Genomic DNA, 23,495 nt, shown 5'->3' on the forward strand with positions numbered 1-23,495 from the left:
TGAAAAAATATTCCTTTTTCAAGGGTGATGCAAGAAAGCCAGATGGACAGACGCTGCGGGTAGCACCAAGAGGCTCAGAATCTGAACGGCAGGTCGGGGCACCGTGGGGATGGAGACGAGGGCAGACTGAATTGAGATGCCAAGAACGTGTTGGCTCTAGTGGTAGAACAATGGCAGAGACTCAAGTCCGGCACACACTTACTTGACTTTAGATTCTTCATCTCTTGGAAAAACAGGAAGCAGAGAGAATGGTGTGTTGAGAACCCAGCCTCTGAGCATCACGCTCTGGGACAACCCATTTCCTGCTAACTTCCAGGAATTACTTCCGGTGCGCTCTCCTCCTCTCCCCTGGACCATTTCCTGATGATGCCCGCCCCATGGCGTGGGCCAATGACACCGTGGTGAGGGAGTTCGTCCTCCTGGGCTTCTCCTCTCTGGCCGGGCTGCAGCGCCTGCTCTTCCTCGTCTTCCTGCTCCTCTACCTGTTCACGCTGTTCACCAACGCCATCATCCTGTCCACCATCGCGCTGGACAGAGCCCTGCACACGCCCATGTACTTCTTCCTGTCCGTGCTGTCCTGCTCCGAGACCTGCTACACCTTCGTCATCGTGCCCAAGATGCTGGTGGACCTGCTGGCCCAGAGGAAGACCATCTCCTTCCTGGGCTGCGCCATCCAGATGTTCACCTTCCTCTTCCTGGGCTGCTCTCACTCCTTCCTGCTGGCCGCCATGGGCTATGACCGCTACGTGGCCATCTGCGACCCGCTGCGCTACACGGTGCTCATGGGCCCCGGGGCGTGCGCGGGGCTGGTGGCCGCTGCCTGCGTCTGTGGCTTCACCGTGGCTCAGGTCATCACCTCCCTGGTCTTCCGGCTGCCCTTCCGCTCTTCCAATGAACTGCACCACTTCTTCTGCGACATCTCCCCTGTCCTCAAGCTGGCCTCCCAGCACTCGCGCCTGAGCCAGGTGGTCATCTTCATGCTCTGTGCCACGGTCCTCATCGTCCCCTTGCTTCTTATCCTGGTCTCCTACATCCGCATCATCTCCGCCATCCTCCAGTTTCCTTCCACCCTGGGCAGGTACAAGGCTTTCTCCACCTGCGCGTCTCACCTGATCGTTGTCATTGTCCACTACGGCTGCGCCTCCTTCATCTACCTGCGACCCAAGTCCAACTACTCCTCCAGCCCGGACGCCCTCATATCTGTGTCCTATACCATCCTCACCCCGCTGTTCAACCCCGTGATTTACAGCTTACGAAATAAAGACTTCAAGTCAGCCCTTCGCAGAGTTGTGGGAAGAACGATTCCCCCTCCGTGCTGATCTGGATCCCGGCTTTCCAAACAGTGAGATGCAGAAATATAGCGGGAAACTCCAGGATAGAAAGAGTCAGGCAACTCAGCGTCGTGTTCAGGAACACAGATGGTGTCTTCCTTATCCCAGCTACCAAATCCAGAAAACCACAGCGTCTTGCCAGGATCCCATGAATTATTGCCGGATGAAATTTTTGTTTGGTTTTAGTTTCGATTGAACGAAGAAATGATGAATGGAAATCATAGGAAAACATGTATATTTCAGAATTTTAGGTTGAGCACTCTCCCCCGGTATCAGTTAGCATAGAAACTAAAATATAACATAAATCTAACTCTGTTCTAGGGACCCAGGAGACCCCCATGTCTATACTATACTTTTTCTGTTTACTGAATTTCAATATTTCAATATAGTAAAGTCACAAATTTGATTTTTGGAGGGTACTGGGGATTGAACACAGGAGCATTCTAGCCCCAAGCCACGCCCCCAGCCCTTTTATTTTTTATATTTATTTATTTATTTATTTTTTGCAGTACTGGGGATGGAACCCAGGGGCATTCTACCTCCAAGCTACACCCCCAGCCCTATTTTTTATTTTATTTTTTATTTTGAAACAGGGTCTCATTGAGTTGCAAAGGGCCTCACTAAGTAGCTGAGGCTGTCCACAAACCACGATCCTCTTGTCTCAGCTTCCCAAGTACTGGGGTTACAAGCGTGCGCCATCACACCTGGTTTGAATTTCTTTTCAAGATCCACTTGAGAATAAAGATTTCCTGATTGTGTACATATACCACAGTTTTGTATCTATTCATCTGTTGATGGACATCTTGGCTGGTTCTATAGTTTGGCTATGGTGAATTGTGCGGCTATGAACATAGATACACATGCATTAGTTTGGCAGTTTGGTTTCCTTTCTTTTGGGTAGATCCCCAGAAGTGATATTGCTGAATCAAAGGTAAGTTCGTTCCCATTCTTCTGAGGAGCCTACATACTGTTTTCCAAACGGGTTGCACTGATTTGCAATCCCACCAACAATGTTATAGAGTTCCCACTTCTCCACATCCTCACCAGAATTAGTCATTGTGTTTTAATGATTGCCATTCTAGTTGGAGTTGGGTGAAATCTCAGGGTAGTTTTGACTTGCATCTCTCTGATTGCTAATGATGTTGAGCATTTTTTCATGCACTTATTGGCCATTTGAATTTCTTCTTTTGTGAAGCTTTTTTTTTTTTTTTTTTTTTTTTTTTTTTTTTTTTTTTTTGGTGGTACTGGGGGTGGAACCCAGGAGCTTTCTACTTCCGGGCTATAATCCCAGACCTATTTTATACTTTATTTGGAAACAGGGTCTTGCTAAGTTGCTGAAAGCCTCACTCAGTAGCCGAGGCTGGCTTCGAACCCGTACGATCCTCCTGTCTCAGCCTCCCAAGCGTGGGGATTACAAGCGTGCGCCACCACGCCAGGCCTCTTTTGTGAAGTTTGAGCACGTTTTTGGAAGCGCATCTTCTCCTCAGGTTGAGCCTCTTCCCGGGTATTAACATCACATCCTCTGTGTCACCAATAAAGAAACAGGCATAGAGAAGTCCAGTAGCATGTCTATGATTACACAGCAGAAAGCAAGAAACCCCTGAGTATTAGAAGGTAGAGAACATGACTCCAGAGTTCCCAGCTGAAGCATGACCGTCATCTCACCCTTAAGGGGCTTTGGTCACCATGAACACCACTGTGTCCTTCTGTCTCCTGCTGCACACAGTCCTGGCAGTCTGTCCTACCGGGGCAGTCAGCCCTCACAGTTCTCACTTTTCCTTGGTAGCACCTAATAGGACACTTTCCAAATCATGGTGCCCAGTGAGCGCTGAGTAAAAGTAACTGTCCTGCAAAAATCCCATGCAAGGGATTAAAAATCCAGTCGTCTGACTTGTTCTTCAGACTCTGTGTATAGAAGCAGGATCGAGTCCACCGACCCAAAGTGCCAAGCCCGTCTGTGCTCACCAAGTTGCCTAAATTTCTGCTTTCTCCAGTTAGCCCTCATGTCCAGCTGCTGGGTGAGAAATTTCCTTTCTCTTTCCATCTCAGTGTTTTGTAACATTTTCGTCAGAAAATAGCTAAGCGTCCCCTCTTCCCCTGTTAAAAGGATACTTGTCTCCATCTTATATAGAAAGATTTTTTTATAGAAAGATATAGAAAGATTGTTTTCTTTTGTTTGTTTTTTGTTTTCGCAATCTGAATATCTCTTCTAATGTTAAATAAGATGCCCTTATCCAAGTTCAGTCACTTATTTTCTCTGCCTTGAGAGCTCCCTGAATCTCAGAGGTCCCCAGTCCTCAGAATCCCAGAAGGTTATAAATACTCTCCAACCCAATTATAGGATCTGAATTGACCTATGAATATAGACCCGGCTATTTTGAGCCTCTTATTTAAAGCAGAAAGTTGTGGACATCTGGGCCTTGGACAAACCCTGTAGGAAACATGTCAGCGCGCTCTCTCTTAGTCATTTAACCTTTCAAGACAGATGTCATCACGGGTGCAACTATCATTATACTCAAAGTCACGTGTCGGCTCCCTTGCTCTTTTACACATAAGTGGGTAAGTGTATTTACTTTGTCATTTACTATCTGAAGGAAGGTGCCTTTTCTGCCAAGATCTCAGACTTGAATACATTTTCTTTCTTTCTTTCTTTCTTCTTTTTTTTTTTTTTTTGGTCGGGGAGGGGGGAAGTTGTACTCCTAGTACCAATCCCTGGTTGAACCCAGGGGCATTCTAACACTGAGCTAGGCTCCCAGCCCTTTTTATTTTTTTGTTATGAAAACAAGATCTCCTTAGGGTGCTGAGAGTCTCACTACACTACTGAGGTTCTTCTCCAACCCTCAGTCCTCTTGTCTCAGCCTCCCAAGTACTGCAATCACTGGCAGTAACGCACCACCATGCCTGGCTAGCTTTTAAAACATTTTCATATGAGACAGGAGGATGGCACAGGTTAGAAGCCAGCCTCAGCTACTTGGTGAGGCTCTCCGCAACTTAGTGAGACCCTGTTTCCAAATAAAGTATAAAATAGGTCTGGGAGTATAGCCCGGAGGTAGAAAAGCCCCTGGGTGCCACCCCCGGTACCACCAAAAAAATAAATAAATCATTTTCATAAATGATTTTGTTATGAAAAAGTCTGCTCCAAAGTAAAACTTTATTTTGTTCTTTTCGTGCAGCAGCAGAAGCTTCCATTATCAATTCACACACAAAAATACAGACGCCTAGATGTATATGCCACACTTTAATATATCAAATATAAACACTGAGGAATCAATTTTAAAAAGCAATAGGGAGCAGAAAAGCTCATCAACGTATATTTCTCTTTGTTTCAAAAAGAATGATTAGTTTGATAAACAGGAAACTTAAAAGTGACGCTAACTATGGTAGAAAAGCAGACACTGCATTTTAAGAAAAATAAAGTCATGATGTATGTGACAACTCAGGACCGAATAAGGGAGAATTAAGCCATGCCATCCATTGTTAAGTATTTATTTAGAACCTGTTATATCCCAGTGCTGTTATAGGAGGTGCAGATCACTTAAAATACATTGATGTGGCATAAAATACATTGTTCATGGTGGTGCCTCAAAGAAACAATGTAGGGACAAGGGACACCTGTGCAGGTTAATTAATTATGAAGCAACTCAAGGAAGGATGGACTCAACTCACCGTACAAGCATGGACCTAAGACCTCGATGTCTCATCGAGACCAAGAGCATCCCCGTGGGCTGCAGCAGTCAGGGAAGGATTACCAGAGAAGAGGGGACAGGGGGGTTTGAGTGTGAAACACACATATACAGAACAGCATGGGCAAAACGTATGAAAATAGAATTATAACTGTAGCTTGGACTAGAGAGGATCTTGCAAGTAAACAGATTTTTCTTCAAGTCTCAAAAAAATTGGCTGATGAGGGGGATGCTCGATGCTGTCTGATTCACGAAACTGTAATTTTTTTAAACTTTTTATTAGTGCATTGTAGTCCTAGATCTTAACGGAGTACAAGATGGTGGAGGCACACATGCACGCATCTTTTTTTGTTTTGTTTTGTTTTGTTTTTGCAGTACTGGAGATGAAACCCAGGGGCATTCTACCTCCGAGCTCCACCCCCAGCCCTATTTTTTATTCTTTATTTTGAAACAGGGTCTCCCTGAGTTACAGAGGGCCTCGCTAAGTAGCTGAGGCTGACCGAGAACCGCGATCCTCCTGTCCTAGCCTCCCGAATGCTGGGATTACAAGCGTGCCCACCACGCCTGGCTTCACATCACCCATTTAACAACACCTCCTGGCCTTCCTCGTCTTCGGCTTCATTCACCAACCAAAGCCATTGCTTCCCTATTTCCCTACTCCTTTATTGTTGTTTTCTAATCCCCCTGATTTTAGAATTGAAGAGAATAAAGCTTATTCGTGTATTATAAAATATGATAGTACCAAATGCTAGCTAATTATAATTTAATTATTCCAGAAAAGTCAGACCTGCTAAAATTAGTTTTATCCAAAGAAGCACTATGGAGCTATGCTTTAGTCTCTTAGAAATGTATAGGTGCAAATAATCCTCTGGCCAGGTAAAAACTGGGCAAAATAGATCTGGGCGTGGTGGCGCATGCTTGTAACCCCAGTACCTGGGAGGCTGAGACAGGTGGATCACACAAGTTCGAAGCCAGCCTCAGCTACATAGTGAGGCTCTCAGCAATTTAGCGTGACCCTGTTTCCAAATAAAATATAAAAGAGGTCTGGGAGTGTAGCCTGGAGGTAGAAAGCCCCTAGGTTTCATCCCCAGTACCACAGAAAAATTAAAAAAATGAATAGGCAAAATAAAATATAATGGGTAGAAAGCAGATTAGAAATGAGAAAATTTAAATCCTAGTAGTGAGTATTACCCTTTGAGGACATTTTTTAAATGGTTCTGACTCTATTCAGATCAACATTTGAGCATATGGTAAATCACCAACTAGGTTATATGCTAAGGATTCAACTGTTAATAAATACACATTCTAGCCAGGCATGGTGGTACACCCCTGTAATCCCAGTACTTGGGAGGCTACAGCAGGAGGATATTCACCGCCAGCCTCAGCTACTTAGTGAGGCCCTTTGCAACTTACTGAAACCCTGTTTCCAAATAAAGAATAGTGTAAAAAAAAAATAGGGGTGGGGGTGTAACTCGGAGGTAGAATGCCCCTGGGTTCAATCCCCAATACTGCAAAAATAAAATAAAAAATAAATAAAAACACATTCTTCTGCCCCACAGAAGTCCATAATCTGTAGAAAGAGCCAAACACATAAAGAGATGAGTTTAATTCAGCTGTTCAGATAAAATGACAATGCAGTTCACAGGCTGATCCGCTCAAGAGAGAGGTTAGTGTGCTTGCCTTGACTAGGAGATAAAACCAAAACACCTGTGCTCTCTACCAGAGTCTGGATCAAAATGAGATAGCCTGCAGGAAAGTGTTGTCTTTTCTGCAAGGTCAGGTACAGAGGAAAGGGCACGGTAGCAGGTGCATGCAGTCCCTGGAGCAAGTGGACCATAGCGGGTAATGAATATGGGGTGCCCAGCACATAAAGCCAGCCATCTCTTCCCAAAGCAGAGCCACACAGAGCTTCACACGGGGGTCACAGAGGCACAGTTTTATGTATCATTAAAAAAAAAAACTTTCACATCTTTTAAATAAAGTAGCCAACAAGTTGGGAGATGTTGAGCGTTGCAGATGCTATACCTGGCCTCGTCAGGAATCTCTTATTCTGGAGTAAAAATGACGGGAGGAAAGATGCCCTGCTCAGTAAGGCAACGGGAAGTCCCTGAGATCGGCTCTTCCCTCGTCCTTGGCCCTAGCTAACACCTTCTGGTTCTTTCATCTGACAGAGATTCAAGGTAAATTCTTGTGGGTTTTCTCTTCTTTCTCCCATTATTTTAGTCTAGGACTTCCTGACCTGCCCCTGCCAAGAGTCACCAGTCTATATTTTGTTTCTTAGACAGAATCAATCGTACCGCTTTGTGACCTGGAGTTTATGTTTGTGCTCTTCCCAAATTCATAAACATAGAAAACAATTCTAGTAGGGTTGTGAAAGAGAACTCAAAATCTTGAGAGCCAAGAACTCCTTAGATGAGAAACAAAGGGTAAAGCCACTGAATTAACTATGATTTGGCCAATTCGACAGTGTGTACTTGTACCAAAAAATCTCACTGTAAACTGGGTGTGGTAGTGCACACCTGTCATCCCAGGGATTGAGGCAGGAGGTTTGCAAATTCAAGACCAGCCTGGGTAACTTAGTAAGAGCCCGTCTCGAAATGAAATCTCAAAAAGGGGTGGAGATGCAGCTCAGGGGTAGAGCACTTGGGTAGCATGCACGTGGCCATGGGTTTCATCCCCATCACACACACACAAATATACACACACTCTTTATTGTAGCCCATAAATACATAAAATAATTATCTGCCAGTTAAAAATCATTCTGATTTTAATCAACATGAAAGTGGCAATTCTTTAACCATGTGTATTTAACCTTTTTCGCTCGACTAAAAAAATAATAACTTCAGGAATGAGAATGCATGAATCAAATATCGGGGAACTTTGCCCGATTCAGAGATGTGGGCTCCTCTAGTGTTCAGACATCAAAGATGAAATAATCCTTCCAAATCCTGGTACCAGGGGTGCATGAAATAAAGACAAAGGCTAGCGACTAGACTGTGGTTACCACATATTAGATACTGTTTCAAGCATTTCCACGTCTCTCATCTTAGTTAATGCTTTTTAACAATCCTACCTTGTACTATATTGTTATTTATCTTTTACAAATGAAAAAAAAAAAGCTGAGTCACACCAAAGTTTACATCTGTAAGTGGCAAAGGCAAAATCCAAACTCTTAATATTCTGACTCCTGAACCCATGCCAGGAGTATCTTAACGCTAATGAAACAGATTGTGTAACAGAGAAAGAGACCAACACCCTAGAACAGCATATATGGGCAAGACTGGGAAAGAAATACAGAGTGTAAGGAAAATAATTCAAACTTTCTTTTCTTTCCTGGAGGTAATTAATAGTCTTCTTAAACTGGGGAAAATTTTTGATTTTATGTACATATATGAAATTATCAATACCAACCTCACTAACATGTTCAGGGAAGGAAAGGAAGTGGGGTGGGATCCAGAGGGAAGGTTATCAAGCACCGTGTGCAGGTAGGTTCCCATCGCTGTGCTCCTCATTGTGATATGTGATTACAATGCACCAATAAAATAAAATTATTATAATAGTTCTTAACATTCTATAGAATAGTTCTGAAACATAATAAATAAATCAATAGTTCTTAAAAATTTTAAACAGCTCCTTTTAACCTTTCAGTGTTTCTATAATATTGATTTCCTAATTGTGAAACTTAACAACTTCTTGCAAAAAAAAAAAAATCCTCCCAGAGTCTATATCTAGAGAGAATGATATTGATTTTTTTGTTTGTTTGTTTTATTTGTTTGCTTTTGTTTTTTGTTTTTTGCAGTACTGGGGATGGAACCCAGGGGCATTCTACTTTGGAGCTACACCCCCAGCCCTGTTTTTTATTCTTTTTTTTTTTTTTTGCGGGTCTGGGGATGGAACCCAGGGGCATTTGACCTCCAAGCTACACCCCCTGCCCTGTGTTTTATTCATTATTTTGAAACAGGGTCTCGCTAAGTTGCAGAGGGCCTCACTAAGTAGCTGAGGCTGTCTGCGAACTGTGTTCCTCCTGTCTCAACTTCCCAAATGCTGGGATTACAAGCGTGCACCACCACGCCTGGCTTTATTCTTTATTTTGAAACAGCATCTCACTGAGTTGCAAAGAGCCTTACTAAGTAGCTGAGGCTGTCCACGAACCACGATCCTCCTGTCTCAGCCTCCCAAATGCTGGGATTGCAAGCGTGTGTCACCACACTCTGCTGATATTTCATTTTTAATATACTTTTATCGGTGCAGCGTAATCACACAGCATATGAAGTGTAGGGATGGGGACACACGGGCACACAGTCTGTGCCTGACGGTACGCTCAAGGGAAAGCACCGGGAGACTGTTCCCATGACAACAGCAGCCATCTTTTTGCATCTCCCAAGTTCAGGCACAGAAGCACGCTGTCCAGATGCGAGGTACCAACAGAAGCGCGGTGGTGACCCAGTTCATCCTGGTGGGCTTCTCCAGCCTTGGGGAGCTCCAGCTGCTGCTCTTTGTCATCTTCCTCCTCCTGTACTTAACCATCCTGGGGGCCAACGCCACCATCATGGCCGTGATCCGCGTCAGCCCGACCCTCCACACCCCCATGTACGGCTTCCTGTTCATCCTCTCCTTCTCAGAATCCTGTTACACGTTTGTCATCATCCCCCAGCTCCTGGCCCACCTCCTCTCGGCCACCAAGACCATCTCCTTCGTGGCCTGCGCCACCCAGCTCTTCTTCTTCCTGGGCTTTGCCTGCACCAACTGCTTCCTCATCGCCGTGATGGGCTATGACCGCTACGTGGCCATCTGTCACCCGCTGAGGTACACGCTCATCATGGACAAAAGGCTGGGCCTCGGGCTGGTTTCTGTCTCGGGGGCCACGGGCTTCTTTATCGCTCTGGTGGCCACCAACCTCATCTGCGACATGCCTTTCTGCGGCCCCAACAGGGTGAACCACTATTTCTGCGACATGGCCCCCGTCATCAAGTTAGCCTGCACCGACACCCACGTCAAAGAGCTGGCCCTGTTCAGCCTCAGCATCCTGGTGATCCTGGTGCCCTTTCTGCTAATTTTCATATCCTACGGTTTCATAGTTAACACCATCTTGAAGATCCCCTCAGCTGAGGGCAAGAGGAAGGCCTTCGCCACCTGCGTCTCCCACCTCACTGTGGTCTTTGTACACTACGGCTGCGCCTCCATCGTCTACCTCCGGCCCAAGTCCAAGTCTGCCTCCGACAAAGACCAGCTGGTGGCGGTGACCTACACGGTAGTCACTCCCCTGCTTAACCCGCTCGTGTACAGCCTGAGGAACCAGGAGGTGAAGACGGCACTAAAGAGGGTTATGGGAGTGTCTAATGCGACCAAGATGAGCAGGTCAAAACACTTAAGTTAGCCGGCACACTCCAGGGAAAGCCCAGGTTAGAGTTTTCTCTGACTTAGCTGGACATGGCGGCGCACACCTGTGATCCCAATACTTGGGAGGCTGAGACGGGAGGATCACAGGCTAGAGGCCAGCCTCAGCATCTTTGCAAGACCCTATTCCAAAGTGAAAATTAAAAAGGGCTGGGGGGGGGGTAGCTCAGAGATAGGATGCCCTTGGGCTCAATCCCCAATACCATTCTCTCTCTCTCTCTCTCCCTCTCTCTGACTTTTTAGACATTTACTTGGGCAGTGCTTTTTTAGCACAAGTAAAAGTATAAGTCAGCCAGGCGTGGTGGTGCATGCCTGTCATCCCAGCTTTTGGGAGGCTGAGACAGGAGGATCATAGTTCACGACCAGCCTCAGCTACTTAGTGAGGCCCTCTGCAACTCAGTGAGACCCTGTTTCAAAATAAAGAATAAAAGTTAGGACTTGGGGTGTAGCTCAAAGGTAGAATGGCCCTGGGTTCCATCCCCAGTACCGGAAAAAATAAATAAATAAAATAAAATAGAAGTATAAGTCAGCCTACAACTACATTGTCCAATGGTGGGAGGGGGCTTGCACTTAGATAAATAGGACATTTGAGGGAAGACATGACCCCCAAGTGGAAATCAGGACAAGATTTGCATGTCTGGCTGGAAATGGAAGCAGGATTTGATGAGCCTGAGAGCATTTTATCCAGAAAACAGGTGTTGTGTAGGAACCCCACTCTGTCCCCTGCAAAGAGAACAATTCCTCGCTTTTTAAAATTTTTTCCTTGCAGCACTGGGAATCGAACCCAGAACCTTGTGCATGTGAGGTAAGAGCTCTACCACTGAGCCACATCCCCAGCCCCAGAGAGGAAAAATCAAGATAAATAAATCAGTAGTTTATGGAAGTGGGCGGGGGGGTAGAAAGATACGTAATGAAAAAGGAGATCCTGAAAGATCATCAGATGTGTTAAAAAGATACAAATTAAGGGTTATGTGAGACCCTGTTCCAAAATAAAGAATAAAAAATTGGGCTGGGGGTGTAGCTCCGAGGTAGAATGTCTCTGGGTTTCATCCCCAGTAACACAAATAAATAAATAAATAAATAAATAAATAAATAAATAATTATGAGAATCAAAATGATATTTTTAAGTATTTCTTCTGAAAGATTAAAAAAAATTCGGATAGATGAGATGAGAACAAAGGAGAAAGAACTTGAACTGGGTCTTTGGGGAAGAACAAAATTTCATTACTAAGAAATGGTTTTTTCCACGCACAAAAACATTAGTCAATATTAGCAGAATTTTTTATTTTCTTTCAAAACTGAATCACGTAACAAGAGCCCACATCGGAGAATTGAACTCTGGCAGCTCAGAGATGGCCTGGTTCAAACTTGGCATCTTTCCTTCTTCTATTAATAAATAATCGGCTCTCGTCAGTGTACTGACCAAACAGACAGAAGCTTGGACCCCAGGGGTCAAAAAACAATCAACTTAAGGATGACGTAGACATGCATCTCGTCTTTCTGATGAGCACACCCAAGCCTTGAGTGACTTGGAAGAGCTAGTTCTTGAAAGGGACATTTTAAGCCAGGCGTGGTGGCTCACGCTTATAATTCCAGCTTTCGGGAGGCTGAGACAGGAGGATCGCTGTTCACGGACAGCCTCAGCTACGTAGTGAGAGGCCCTTGCAACCCAATGAGACCCTGTTTCAAAATAAGGAATAGCTGGGCGTGGTGGCGCACGCTTGTAATCCCAGCGCTTGGGAGGCTGAGACAGGAGGATCGCGCAGGTTCGAAGCCAGCCTCAGCTACTTAGTGAGGCTCTCAGCAACTCAGTGAGACTCTGTTTCCAAATAAAATATAAAATAGGTCTGGGAGTATAGCCCAGAAGTAGAAAGCCCCTGGGTTCCACCCCAAATACCACAAAAAAAAAACAGAAAAAAATAAGGAATAAAAAATGGGGCTGGGGGTATAGCTCTGAGGTATTATGCCCCTGGGTTCAATCCCCAGTACCTCAAAAAAAAAAAAAAAAAAAGAGAGAGAGAAAAGAAAAGAAAAAAGAAAAGAAAAGAAAGGGACATTTATTTTTTCCAGGCATGGTGACACATGCCTATAATCCTGGTACTTGGGAGGCTGGGGCAGGAGAATTGCATGTTCAAGACCAGCTTCAGCAACTCAGCAAGACCCTGTTTCAAAATAATAATAATAATTAATAATAATAATAATAATGACTAGGGGGTAGCTTGGAGGTAGAATGCCCCTGGGGTACAATCTCCAGTATTAAAAAAGGAGTGGGGGAATATTTTTCCCTCTGTTTAGAGAGAATCAGGACTTTTGTTTTATTTTGTTTGGGTTTTTTTGTTTGTTTGTTTGTTTTGGTCCTGAACTTAAATTCACTGGTTTCTCAAAATTGATAGCAAATCAATAAAATGTCTTTTTTTTTTCTCCCCAAAGACTTGTCACAGTCTTTGATTTGGCAAGGTGGGGCAGATACTGAGTTTTGATGGCAACTCTAGATTTTTATCAGGCTAATTACAAATTAAGTCTTTTTATTATACGAGTCATCCTTTTAATTTTTAACTCAGCCGTCTTTATAGATTAGTCAACCAACCACCTGATCTTTTTAGGTCAGGGGAGAGGCTTCTGTTATGTGTTAACTTTGCAAAAAAAAAAAAAAAAAAGTTCTTATTAGGGATGACAATAGGATATAATAATAATATATTTAAAAAGCAAAATGTGCTAAAATGGCTGGTGTGTAGCTGATTAATTCTTCCTTAAAATCCATTTAAGGCCTGAACACTTAGACACCGCTGGTGGGATCGTAATCAGAACAACCACTTGAAGGGCAATAGGAAGGTTCCTCCGAAGACTAGGATGGAACCACCACGGGACCCAGCGATCCCCCGCCTCGGGATTTACCCAGAAGAATTAACAGCAGCAATCTGTAGTGGTGCGTGCACGCCCGTGTTTTACCACACTGCTGTACCTAGGAGTGTGATGGTGGTACTGCCATTTTCTCTTTAGTACAAAGGCGGCATGAGATGTGCCGGGACAGAACTACAGATGGATGGATGTCACCCAGGAGAACAGTAGACACGTTTCCCTTCTTACTTGCTGTTGCTGGATCCAGCGGCCAATCCTCAGTTCTTCCTAAGCCTACAGCTTGCCTAGATTACTGTAACCACTTGCTTACACAGCCACCATGTCTCCGTGGATAACTCTCTAGATCTGTTACCACTCTTTCCACTAAACCCACCTCACTTCTGCGGGCTTCTAGAACACCCCAGGCATGCTACAGACCCAGGCCCTCCCCGTGTCAACAATTCTCTGTTCCCAGGCCTGTGAGCAGCTGCTAACTCGCTCATGTCTACCAAGCGTTGGCTTCAATGCTTCCCTTCAGCCGGGCACGTTGGCGCACGCTTGTCATCCCAGCATTCGGGAGGCTGAGGCAGGAGGATCGCGGTTCACTGACAGCCTCAGCTACTTAGTGAGGCCCCCTGCAACTCAGTGAGACCCTGTTTCAAAATAAAGAATCAAAAATAGGTCTGGGGGTGTCGCTCAGAAGTAGAATGCCCCTTAGGTTCAATCCCCAGTACCACACACACACAAAAAAAATATTCCCCCTTTCTCCCTATAGCTTCCTGAATATCTTACTTAAAATCAACACTCCCACAGGGCATGGTGGTCCACACCTGTAATTCCAATACTGGGGAGGCTGAGAAAGGAGGATGGCAGATTTGAGGTGTCAGCAATTTAGTGACACACTCAGCGAGGCCCTGCTTCAAAATAAAAATAGGGCTGAGGGCGTGGCCTGGAGGTAGAACACCTTTAGATTCAATCCCTAAATAAATAACAAATTCAACACTCCCAGGACTCTACTTCTCTGACTCCACTTTTTCCACAGCACATGTTACCTTCTAAAATTTTACACAATTTATGTATTTATCCTGTGCACTTTTTTCTTTCTCTGCCCTAAGGAACAAAGGTAGGGTTCTTAGTTTTTGGGGTTTTTTTTGTTTGTTTGTTTGTTTTGTGGTACTAGGGATGGAAGCCAGGGGTATTCTACCTCTGATCTACACTCCCAGCCCTATTTTTTCTTCTTTATTTCTTTAATTTTTTTTTCAGGTCTGGGGATGGAACCCAGAGGCATTTGAACTCCGAGCTACACCCCCTGCCCAAATTTTTATTCTTTATTTTGAAACAGGGTCTCACTGAGTTTGAAAGGGCCTCACTAAGTAGCTGAGCCTGGCTGTGAACTGCGATCCTCCAGTCTCAGCCTCCCAAGTGCTGAGATAACAAGCGTGCGCCACCACGCCTGGCTTCTTTATTTTGAAACAGGGTCTCACTGAGTTGCAAAGGGCCTCACTAAGTAGCTGAGGCTGTCAGCGAATCACAATCCTCCTATCTCAGCCTCCCGAATGCTGGGATTACAAGTGTGCACCACCACACCTGGAGGATTCTTAGTAGTTGTTTACTCAGAGGATCCATATCCTTCAACTTGAAAAAATCTCTAAGACTCAGTAGCCTGTTTTGCACATTTTGGGTGCATTGCATCTCACATTATAACGGAGCTCATAGTGCCGGTGACTCATGTGCGCGCACACAGCATCGTTAAGTTGCTGTTTATTGGCTACAGTGCGGACGCTTTGGGGCACTGTGTAAGAGCAAAGGCGTTCCTGTGTTCACACGCATGTGTGCTTGCTTTAAAGCGCCACAAGGAAATATAACGGAGAGCTCTTATTTTGACTTGTTCGGTATCTCTGTTTTTTTTTTCAAATATAAAATATACTTTGAAGGGCGCACCGTGAGCATGCATTATAACGAGGTTGGGCTTGGTGGGCACGCGGGTGCACACCGCCCGGCTGTGTCTCCCTTTGGCTACTATCCTGATCTAATACGGAGATTGGAATCGGTAACTTCATCTGTGAACACAGCATGGTTACAACTGTTTCCTTCTTGGCATCTCCCTTCCCCTCCCCACCTCCATCTCCCAGTCCCATTCCACAAGTCCTCTGATCTCTCTCATTTATCCAGAGTCCTTGACTTTCTGAGAATGGCCAGTCTCGCTTAGCATAAGATCCTCCGGTTCCTTCCATTTTCTTTCCTGCAGGTGACATAACGTTGCCTCATTTGCGGAGATTTTTTTTTTTCCTCTCTGACCCCATGTTAATCAGCTGGGGAAAAGAACCACAGGAACATCTCGCCGTGACCACAGGTTCGGGCTCGCAACCCCAGGGAGGAAAAGCGTTGCCTCTCAGCCAGGATTAGAAATCTTGAACAGAAACTGAAAAAAATAAATTAAAAAGAAGACTGGAAAGCATCCTATGACAAGTCCCTGGAGACATCATTAACCAGGTTCGACCTCTGTGGGTTGTTGGCACACTCTCTGGATCCTTCACACGGCCTGGTTATTAAGCTTTTTTATTTCTTGTACATGAATGCACAAAAAAGGTTCCAAAAAGTATCATTGTTTACCCCATAAATTCACCATGTTTAGTGTCAAGAACTGTCAGGCGTATGAAGAGCCAGGCAGGTGGTACATGCCTGTTTGCCCAGTTTTTTGTTATTGTTGTTTGTTTGTTTGTTTGTTTTGAGTACTGGGAATGGAACCCAGAAGCATTCTACCTCCAAGCTACACCCCCAGTCCTATTTTTTTATTTTTTATTCTGAAACAGGGTCTCACTGAGTTGCAAATGACCTCGCTATGTAGCTGAGGCTGTCTGCAAACCTAGATCCTCCTATCTCAGCCTCCCAATGCTGGGATTACCCAAATGCACCACCACGCCCAGCTTTATCTCTAGATATTTTCATTCATTACCCTACGCGCCCACAGGCACATACGCGCGCGCACACAAACAACACTCTATTAATAATAATTAAGAAGGAGGGGAGCTACTTCAAAGGCTCTGGGTCCCTGTGCAGCCTGGATGGTGGTGACAATTTCATGGGTGCAGGTACACCCTCAACCTCACTAAGTTACATGCAAGATGCATACAACAGTTCTTATGTCAATCACACCTCAATAGAGTGATTGAAAAAAGAAGCCCGGTGTGGTGGCCCCCATTTGCAATCCCAGCATTCGGGAGGCTGAGACAGGAGGATTGTGGGTCACGGCCAGCCTCAGCTACTTAGTGAGGCCCTTTGCAACTCAGTGAGATCCTCGTTCAAAAAAAAAAAAAAGAATAAAAAATAGGGCTGAGGGTATATCCCAGAGGTAGAATGTCCCTGGGTTCTATCCCCGGTATCGCAAAAAAAAAAAAGAAAAGAAAAAGAAAGAAAGAAGGAAGGAAGGAAGGAAGGAAGGAAGGAAGGAAGGAAGGAAGGAAGGAAGGGAAAGAGAGAGGAAAGAAAGAAAGAAAGAAAGGGAAAGAGAGAGAAGGAAGGAAGGAAGGAAGGAAGGAAGGAAGGAAGGAAGGAAGGAAGGAAACCATGTACCTATAAACTCTTTCTCCAACCCTCTGAGATGCAAATCTTTTGAAACACCTCCTGTCAATTTTAGGGCCTATGGATGTCTTCCCGGAGGGGCGGGAGCCCTCTCATTTTGACATAGTATGATCAAGAGATCAGATGGGCCCCTTCGCTCCGCTTTCTCCGCCACAGGAAGCCTGTCTGTGGTAGTGGTCTGTTACGTGTTGCGTCCTATCACAAAGACATCAGACGTTTATTTTTTCCTTTTTGCAAAGCCAATTAGTGGATACGCCTGGCCTGTTGGCCTCCAGCAACTCCCCACTAGCTTGCCCTAGCTTTCAAAGGCTTTCTTCTTACTGGTTTGGAGCTTAGTTTAAGCTGGGTTCTGATCCTTCTTTTCTCTTAAAATATCTTACCTAAGCCACCCTGGTCTGCTTAACATTGTCTACTGCAATGTTTGTTTTGACATAGGAAACCTGGATTCTTTTCTTCGTTTAAAAAATTTTTTTTTGCAGTGCTGGGGATGGAACCCAGGACATTCTACCTCCAAGCTACACCCCAGCCCTATTTTTGATTCTTTATTTTGAAACAGGGTCTCACTGAGTTGCAAAGGGCCTCACTAAGTAGCTGAGGCTGTCCACGAACCACAATCCTCCTGTCTCAGTCTCCCAAATGCTGGGATTACAAGCGTGTGCCACCACACCCAGCTGGGCGCCTGAATTTTTTTATGTAAACAATAAGCACCCTGTCTCTGGAAAGACACTTTTTCTTTTCTAAGGCTTCTCACTGTAGAATCACCATGAAGAAAATTCTAGAACAAAGGCAGCAGGTGCCCCCGCCCTCAAAATAAGAAGTAGCGGGCACATGGTACACACCTGCAATCCCAGTAACTAAAAAGGAAGAGGCAGGAGAGGGGCAAGTTTGAGGCCAGCCTGGGCGACTTAGCGAGACCCTGTTTCAAAACAAAATAAAGAGTTTGGGGTGTAGTTCACTGGTAGAATACCCCTGGCTTCCATCCCCAGTACTCAGGGTTGGGGGGAGATAAGTTTGAAAGTGGGACTCCTGCAGAATTGTCTCCCAAAAGTTTGTTCTGAACCTGGAAGCCAAGGTGTGCTATCGTCCTTTGTGATACGATTTTCCTATTCTATTATGTAAACGACTTTCTTTTATTGCCTTTAGATATGCATATTTTAATATATATTTTTTTTTCAAAGAGTGTTTTGCCCTTGACAACAAGCAATTTCAAGGTTTTCCCCAAAGCAATTATACTTGTGGGAATAATTCTGGATGCAAAGTCACCCCTTCCTGCCAAACACCAAGTGGATGAGATGCTTTCTGCGCTGGGCGTGGAGACAGACTCCAGCCAAGCAGCAGCATTCTCAGCCGGCTCGTTTCCATTTGTTTGAATTTTCATCATGATCCTGTTTATCTTTTGAGCCCTTCATTCCCTCTGATCTTTAACAGCACAAAGTACCAACCTCAGGAGGTCATTGGAAGAGTGAAATATACGTGAGTCAAGCGCAGTGGCACACACCTGGAATCAGTGTGTAGGAAGCTGAGACAGGAGGATGCCAGGTTCCAGGCCCGCCTCGGCAAATAGTGAGAACTTGTTTTAAAATAAAAAGTAAAAAGGAGCCAGGCGTGGTGACATACTCTTGTCATCCCAGCACTTGGAGGCCGAGATAGGAGGATCGAGGTTCGTAGACAGCCTCAGCTACTACTGAGTGAGGCCCTTTGCAACTTAGTGAGACCCTGTTTCAAAATAAAGAATTAAAAAAAATTATAAGGAGCTGGGTGTGGTGGCTCATGGTTGTAATCCCAGCATTCGGGAGGCTGAGACCAGAGGATTGTGGTTCATGGACAGCCTCAGCTATTTAGTGAGGCCCCTTGCAACTCAGTGAGACCCTGTTTCAAAAAATAAAAAATAAAAAATTAGGGCTGGGGGTGTAGCTCAGAGGTAGAATGCCCCCAGATTCTATCCCCAGTACAAAATAAACAAAAACAAAAAAAAACCTTTCCAGAGCTACATGTCCGCCCTAACTTTTCTTCTCTTTCTCTTTCCTTCTTTCTTTCTACTTTTCTTTCTTCCTTCCTTCCTTTTTTTTTTTTAAACAGGGTCTCACTAAGTTGCCAACAGCCTCCCTAAATTATTGAAGCTGTCCTCGAACCTGTGATCCTCCTGTCTCAGCCGCCTGTACCACCATACCCAGCTGGTACTGGGGATTAAACCCAGGGGCATTTTACTTTCAAGCTAACACACACACACACACACACACACACACACACACACACACACACACACAGCCCTTTTATTAATTTGCTATTTTTGATACTGTGGATTGAACACAGGAACATTCTACTTCCAAGTTACACCACCCCAGCTCTTTTTTATATTTTAAAGTAGGATCTCACTAAGTTGCTGCGGTCTTAATAAATTGCCGAGGCTGGCCTCAAATCTGCAATCTTTTTTACTTAGCCTCCCAAGTCCTGGTAAGCACCACCATGCCTGGCTGAATATTCTGTTTTGATTCTGAAATACTCTTTGCCAAGCTAATAAACTGTATGTCTCAAGCTAGTCAGGTTGCCTTATTTACTCATCTATGCTTTCTCCTTCTCTGTCTAGACTTCCTCCTATGACCCTTTATTTCCCCTAGATTCTGCATATTAAGGAGAATATCTCATTTTTCACTTTCTGTGACTGACTAATCTCACTTAGCATAATGTTCTTTAGTTCTGTTGTACACCGTCCCGACAAGGTAAGGAGGAAACACAGGAGTCCACAGTTAAAGCCAAAAGAAGCCTTTATTAAGCTGGCCAGTGGCAATCCTCCAGGCCCCAAAAACGGACGCTGAGAGCCCCCCAGCCCCGTATAGCAAACAGGGATTTTTAAAGGTTGTAACCATACGTGGGGTTTTAGGTGTTTTAGGACTGAGATTGGTTGAAAAGCCCTTTAGGTAGAGTTAGCCTTATTCTATAGGTTGAGAATTTTATCTGAGGGGTCGCCAAGGGGGCAGGAGATGGAAGAAACATCTGGTACATGTAAAGAACATCTGGTGTGTGCCTGTTTCCATAGCCCCCTTATCTGCTTTTCTGTACCATGCTGTTTTATCACCGGCCTCGTTATACGGTTCCTGTGCAGGGCTATTTATCTCACATTTTTGCTTCGTAGTTTCAGGGAACGAAAGTTCAATTTCAGGCCAGCTGTATAATGAGATGGAGTGGGGTTACAAAATGGCATTAGTTAGGCTAACTAATATTTTTATCCTAAAAGCAAGCAATATACAGAAGCAGAAATTGCGGTTAACTTTTAGCTTTTACAGTTCCATCCATTTCCCTGTAAATGACATAACTTTGTTCCTCTTGATGGCTGAGTAAAATTCCATTGTGTGCACATCCCATAGTTTTACAATCCATTCATCTGTTGACGGACATCTTGGCTGGTTCCATAGTTTGGCTACGGTGAATTGTGCAGCTATGAACATGGATACACATGCATTAGTTTGGTGGTTTGTTTTCCTTTCGTTTGGCTAGATTCCCAGAAGTGGTGCTGCTGAACCACATGGTAAGTTCGTTCCCATTCTTCTGAGGATCCTCCGTACTGTTTTCCAAAGTGGTTGTGCTAATTTGCAATCCCACCAACAGTGTTTCTCCACATCCTCGCCAGCATCTGTTGTTGCTTGTGTTCTGAATGATTCCCGTTCTAGTTGGAGTTGGTGGAATCTCAGGGTAGGGTTGCTTTGCATCTCTCTGATTGCCAATGATGTTGAGCACTTTTTCATTCCAAGAACTTTTCTGTGCCACCCTTCCCAGCTCCAAAACCAGAGGAGGTCTCTGACTGATAAAATACTGTCTTTCCACAACACGCCTGTCTTAAAAACATGTCTGATAAAACTCACTTCCCTTCCTCGCTGCCTTCCTCCAACAATCTCACGTAAGCCTCGCCCTTCCTGCCCTCTAGCTCCCAAATACTGGAAAGTAACGGCGTGCTTATTTATAGTCTCCTGGTTGAGATATTCCTTTATAATTTCAAGTTCCATGTAAAAAAATTTTTCAACTTCTTTGAGCAAATGGCCCAAAAAAAGCAATTTGCTTCTCTTTATATGTTTTGCCTCCATTTTATCCCATTTGCATTTTGAATTTTCTATATACCAACAGTGTCTTTTGAAGAGAAAATGTTCTTAATATTCATCAATTCTAATTGACTAAATGTTAACAGTTCTTAGTCTTAGTGTCCTATCTTAAAAAAAAAAAATTGCCAAGCTCAAAGCCACTTAAATTTTCTCTTTTTTTTAGAATGCTTATAATAATTTCATCTCTCAAGTTGAAATTATGACCCATTTGAAGTTAATTTTCCTTCCTTATTTTGTCTTCTTGGAAGAAGTTTGAAGACTTGGTATTATTTCTTTCTTAAATACTTCGTGGAACTCAGCATTAAACTCATCTGCCTGTAATGTTTTATTCTGTTAAGTGGTTTAATTATAATTTCAGTGTGTGTGTGTGTGTGTGTGTGTGTGTGTGTGTGTGTGTGTTGCTAGGGATCGGACCCAGGGGCATTCTACCTCAGAGCTACACCCTAACCCTTTTTATTTTTTATTTTGAAACAGGGTCTTGCTAAGTTGCTAAGAGCCTTGCTAAGTTGCTAAGGCTGGCCTTGAACCTGTAATCTTCCTGTCTCGGCCTCCCAAGTATTGGTATAATAGCTGTGAGCCACTATGCCCAACCCTAACCTCAATTTCTGAGTGAACCTTGGTTGTTTCTTTCAAGGAATTTGTTCATTTAATATAAATTGTCAGTGATTGTCATAAAGTTGTTTATGATAGTCCCTGGCCTGTGTGTGTGTGTGTGTGTGTGTGTGTGTGTGTGTGTGTGTGTATACATACATACATATATATATACATACACACACATATATATGTGTGTGTGTGTGTATATATATATATATATATATTTTTTTTTTTTTTTTTTTTTTTTTGTGGTACCGGGGATGGAACCCAGGGGCATTCTACCTCTGAGCTACACCCTCAGCTCAGGGATAGAATGCTCGTGGGTTCCATCCCTAGTATTGTAAAACATAAAATGAAATAAAATAGTGCCAGTGGTATAGCATAAAAGTAGAATGCCTCAATTCCCAAGAACACAAAAAAAAAAATTAAAAAAACTATTTCGACCAAAAAAACCAGAACTAGAATCATGACAAGCTTCATTCAAATGGGAAATATAAGAAATATATTTTACTGTTCACTTTGCGCTCGGAAGGAAAGGTTCCTACTTGAGCCTCTGCATTCTGAAAGGCACATAAACACTCCAGCCACTGTGGAGTCTAAGACTGCGCCTGCCTCCTTTACCTCTGGTGAGATACGAAGAGAGAGGAGACCATTTTAGTAAGAGGACAGTCAAGTGATGCCGCCATGTCTGTCGTCAAGGAAATGGAAGGCAATGCCATTTTCTATAATTTTTTATTTTTAATTTTTGTAGTACTGGGATGGACACAGGGGTTTCTACCTCCAGGCTCCACACCCAGACTTATTTTTTTTTATTAGAAACAGGGTCTCACTAAGCTGCTGAGAGCCTCACTAAGTAGCCAAGGCTGGCATCGAACCTGTGCGATCCTCCTGTCCCAGCCTCCCAAGTGCTGAGATTACAAGCGTGCACCACCACGCCCGACTTGGATCAGTATTTATTGGACTACATCACATTCAGGAAGAACCAGCAACATAATCTGTAGGGCTGGTACAAAACAAAGATGCGGTATCTCTTGTTGGAAGATTATGAAGAAGTTGGAGACCACCACAGTGGCAATAACTCGCCATGGATTCCCTCAGAGCTGGGGCCCCGGGTGCCTACACAGGGACGTACACCTAGGTCCTGCGACAAGAACTAAGACCAGACAAGAGCAAAGGATTTAGGAGACAGCTGATCTGGGCAGGAAGATGCTAGTGCGCGGAGAAGATGCGGAGAAGGATCAGGTCATCGGGGAGCGTTGTAGAGCTCTGGGGAAGAGAGTGCAAAAGAAGAGGTACCCAAGCCACAGCTTGAAGGACCAACGGGATGAACACGTGTCCAAAGCAGAAAAGATATTGTCAGGATTTGAAAAGGACAGATGTCCCAAAGGACTGATACTTCTGCTAGGATGAGCAATCTGAGTGAAATTATGTTTTCTTGAGTAGACATAAGCTACGGTCCCCAGAGTCGATGGAGGCCTGTCTTCCACTTGAGGATTCTGGTTTTGATCCAGGATTCTTGCGCCAAGCAGAGCTGGTGTGCTGAGCTCCTGGGGTCCTGGGTGTCGGCTCCCAAGGGGAAAGCAGGCCTCAGCATTTGGGGGGAGAAGGTGCTCTGACCTGAGCTGTTGGAAAAGAAGAGGGTGTCAATCTCCAGGAAGAGGAGTCCTAGAGAAAGCGGGGAGGAGAAGGAAAATAAAGGGAAGAAGAATTCTTTGAAAGAGGTTGAAGAGAGAAGAAGAAAAGACCCACCTTTGCCCTCTGCACCAGGAGCCCAGGACAACCAGCAAGAGCAGAGCCAGTGCCCCAGCCAGCCACGTCCAGGGCAGGAGGGAGCAGCCACCTGGGCGAAGAAAGGAGCTGTGGGTCCACATGCCAGGATGCTGAGCCCGGCCTCCCTGTCGGCGGGGCTTCCTGGAGTTCCCTCCAGAGCCCCCAGGCCTGCACTCCGTTCTTCCAGGTCCATCGCCCTCCACCTT

At 44.6% G+C, this 23,495-nt stretch overlaps 1 protein-coding gene across 1 annotated transcript; it reads left to right on the forward strand.

Moving 5' to 3' along the window:
- Positions 1 to 377: 377 nt before the first annotated feature.
- Positions 378 to 10,391, forward strand: LOC308260245 (uncharacterized protein; the record flags this gene model as incomplete). The annotated part of the gene is made up of 3 exons (XM_080691554.1): positions 378 to 1,312; positions 3,058 to 3,113; positions 9,400 to 10,391. The coding sequence occupies 3 exons, from the start codon at positions 378 to 380 to the stop codon at positions 10,389 to 10,391; spliced, it is 1,983 nt and encodes a 660-aa protein (XP_080547680.1).
- Positions 10,392 to 23,495: the final 13,104 nt, after the last annotated feature.

Source organism: Muscardinus avellanarius (genome assembly GCF_963383645.1).
Source record: "Muscardinus avellanarius genome assembly, chromosome: 3".
NCBI classification, from domain to species: Eukaryota; Metazoa; Chordata; class Mammalia; order Rodentia; family Gliridae; genus Muscardinus; species Muscardinus avellanarius.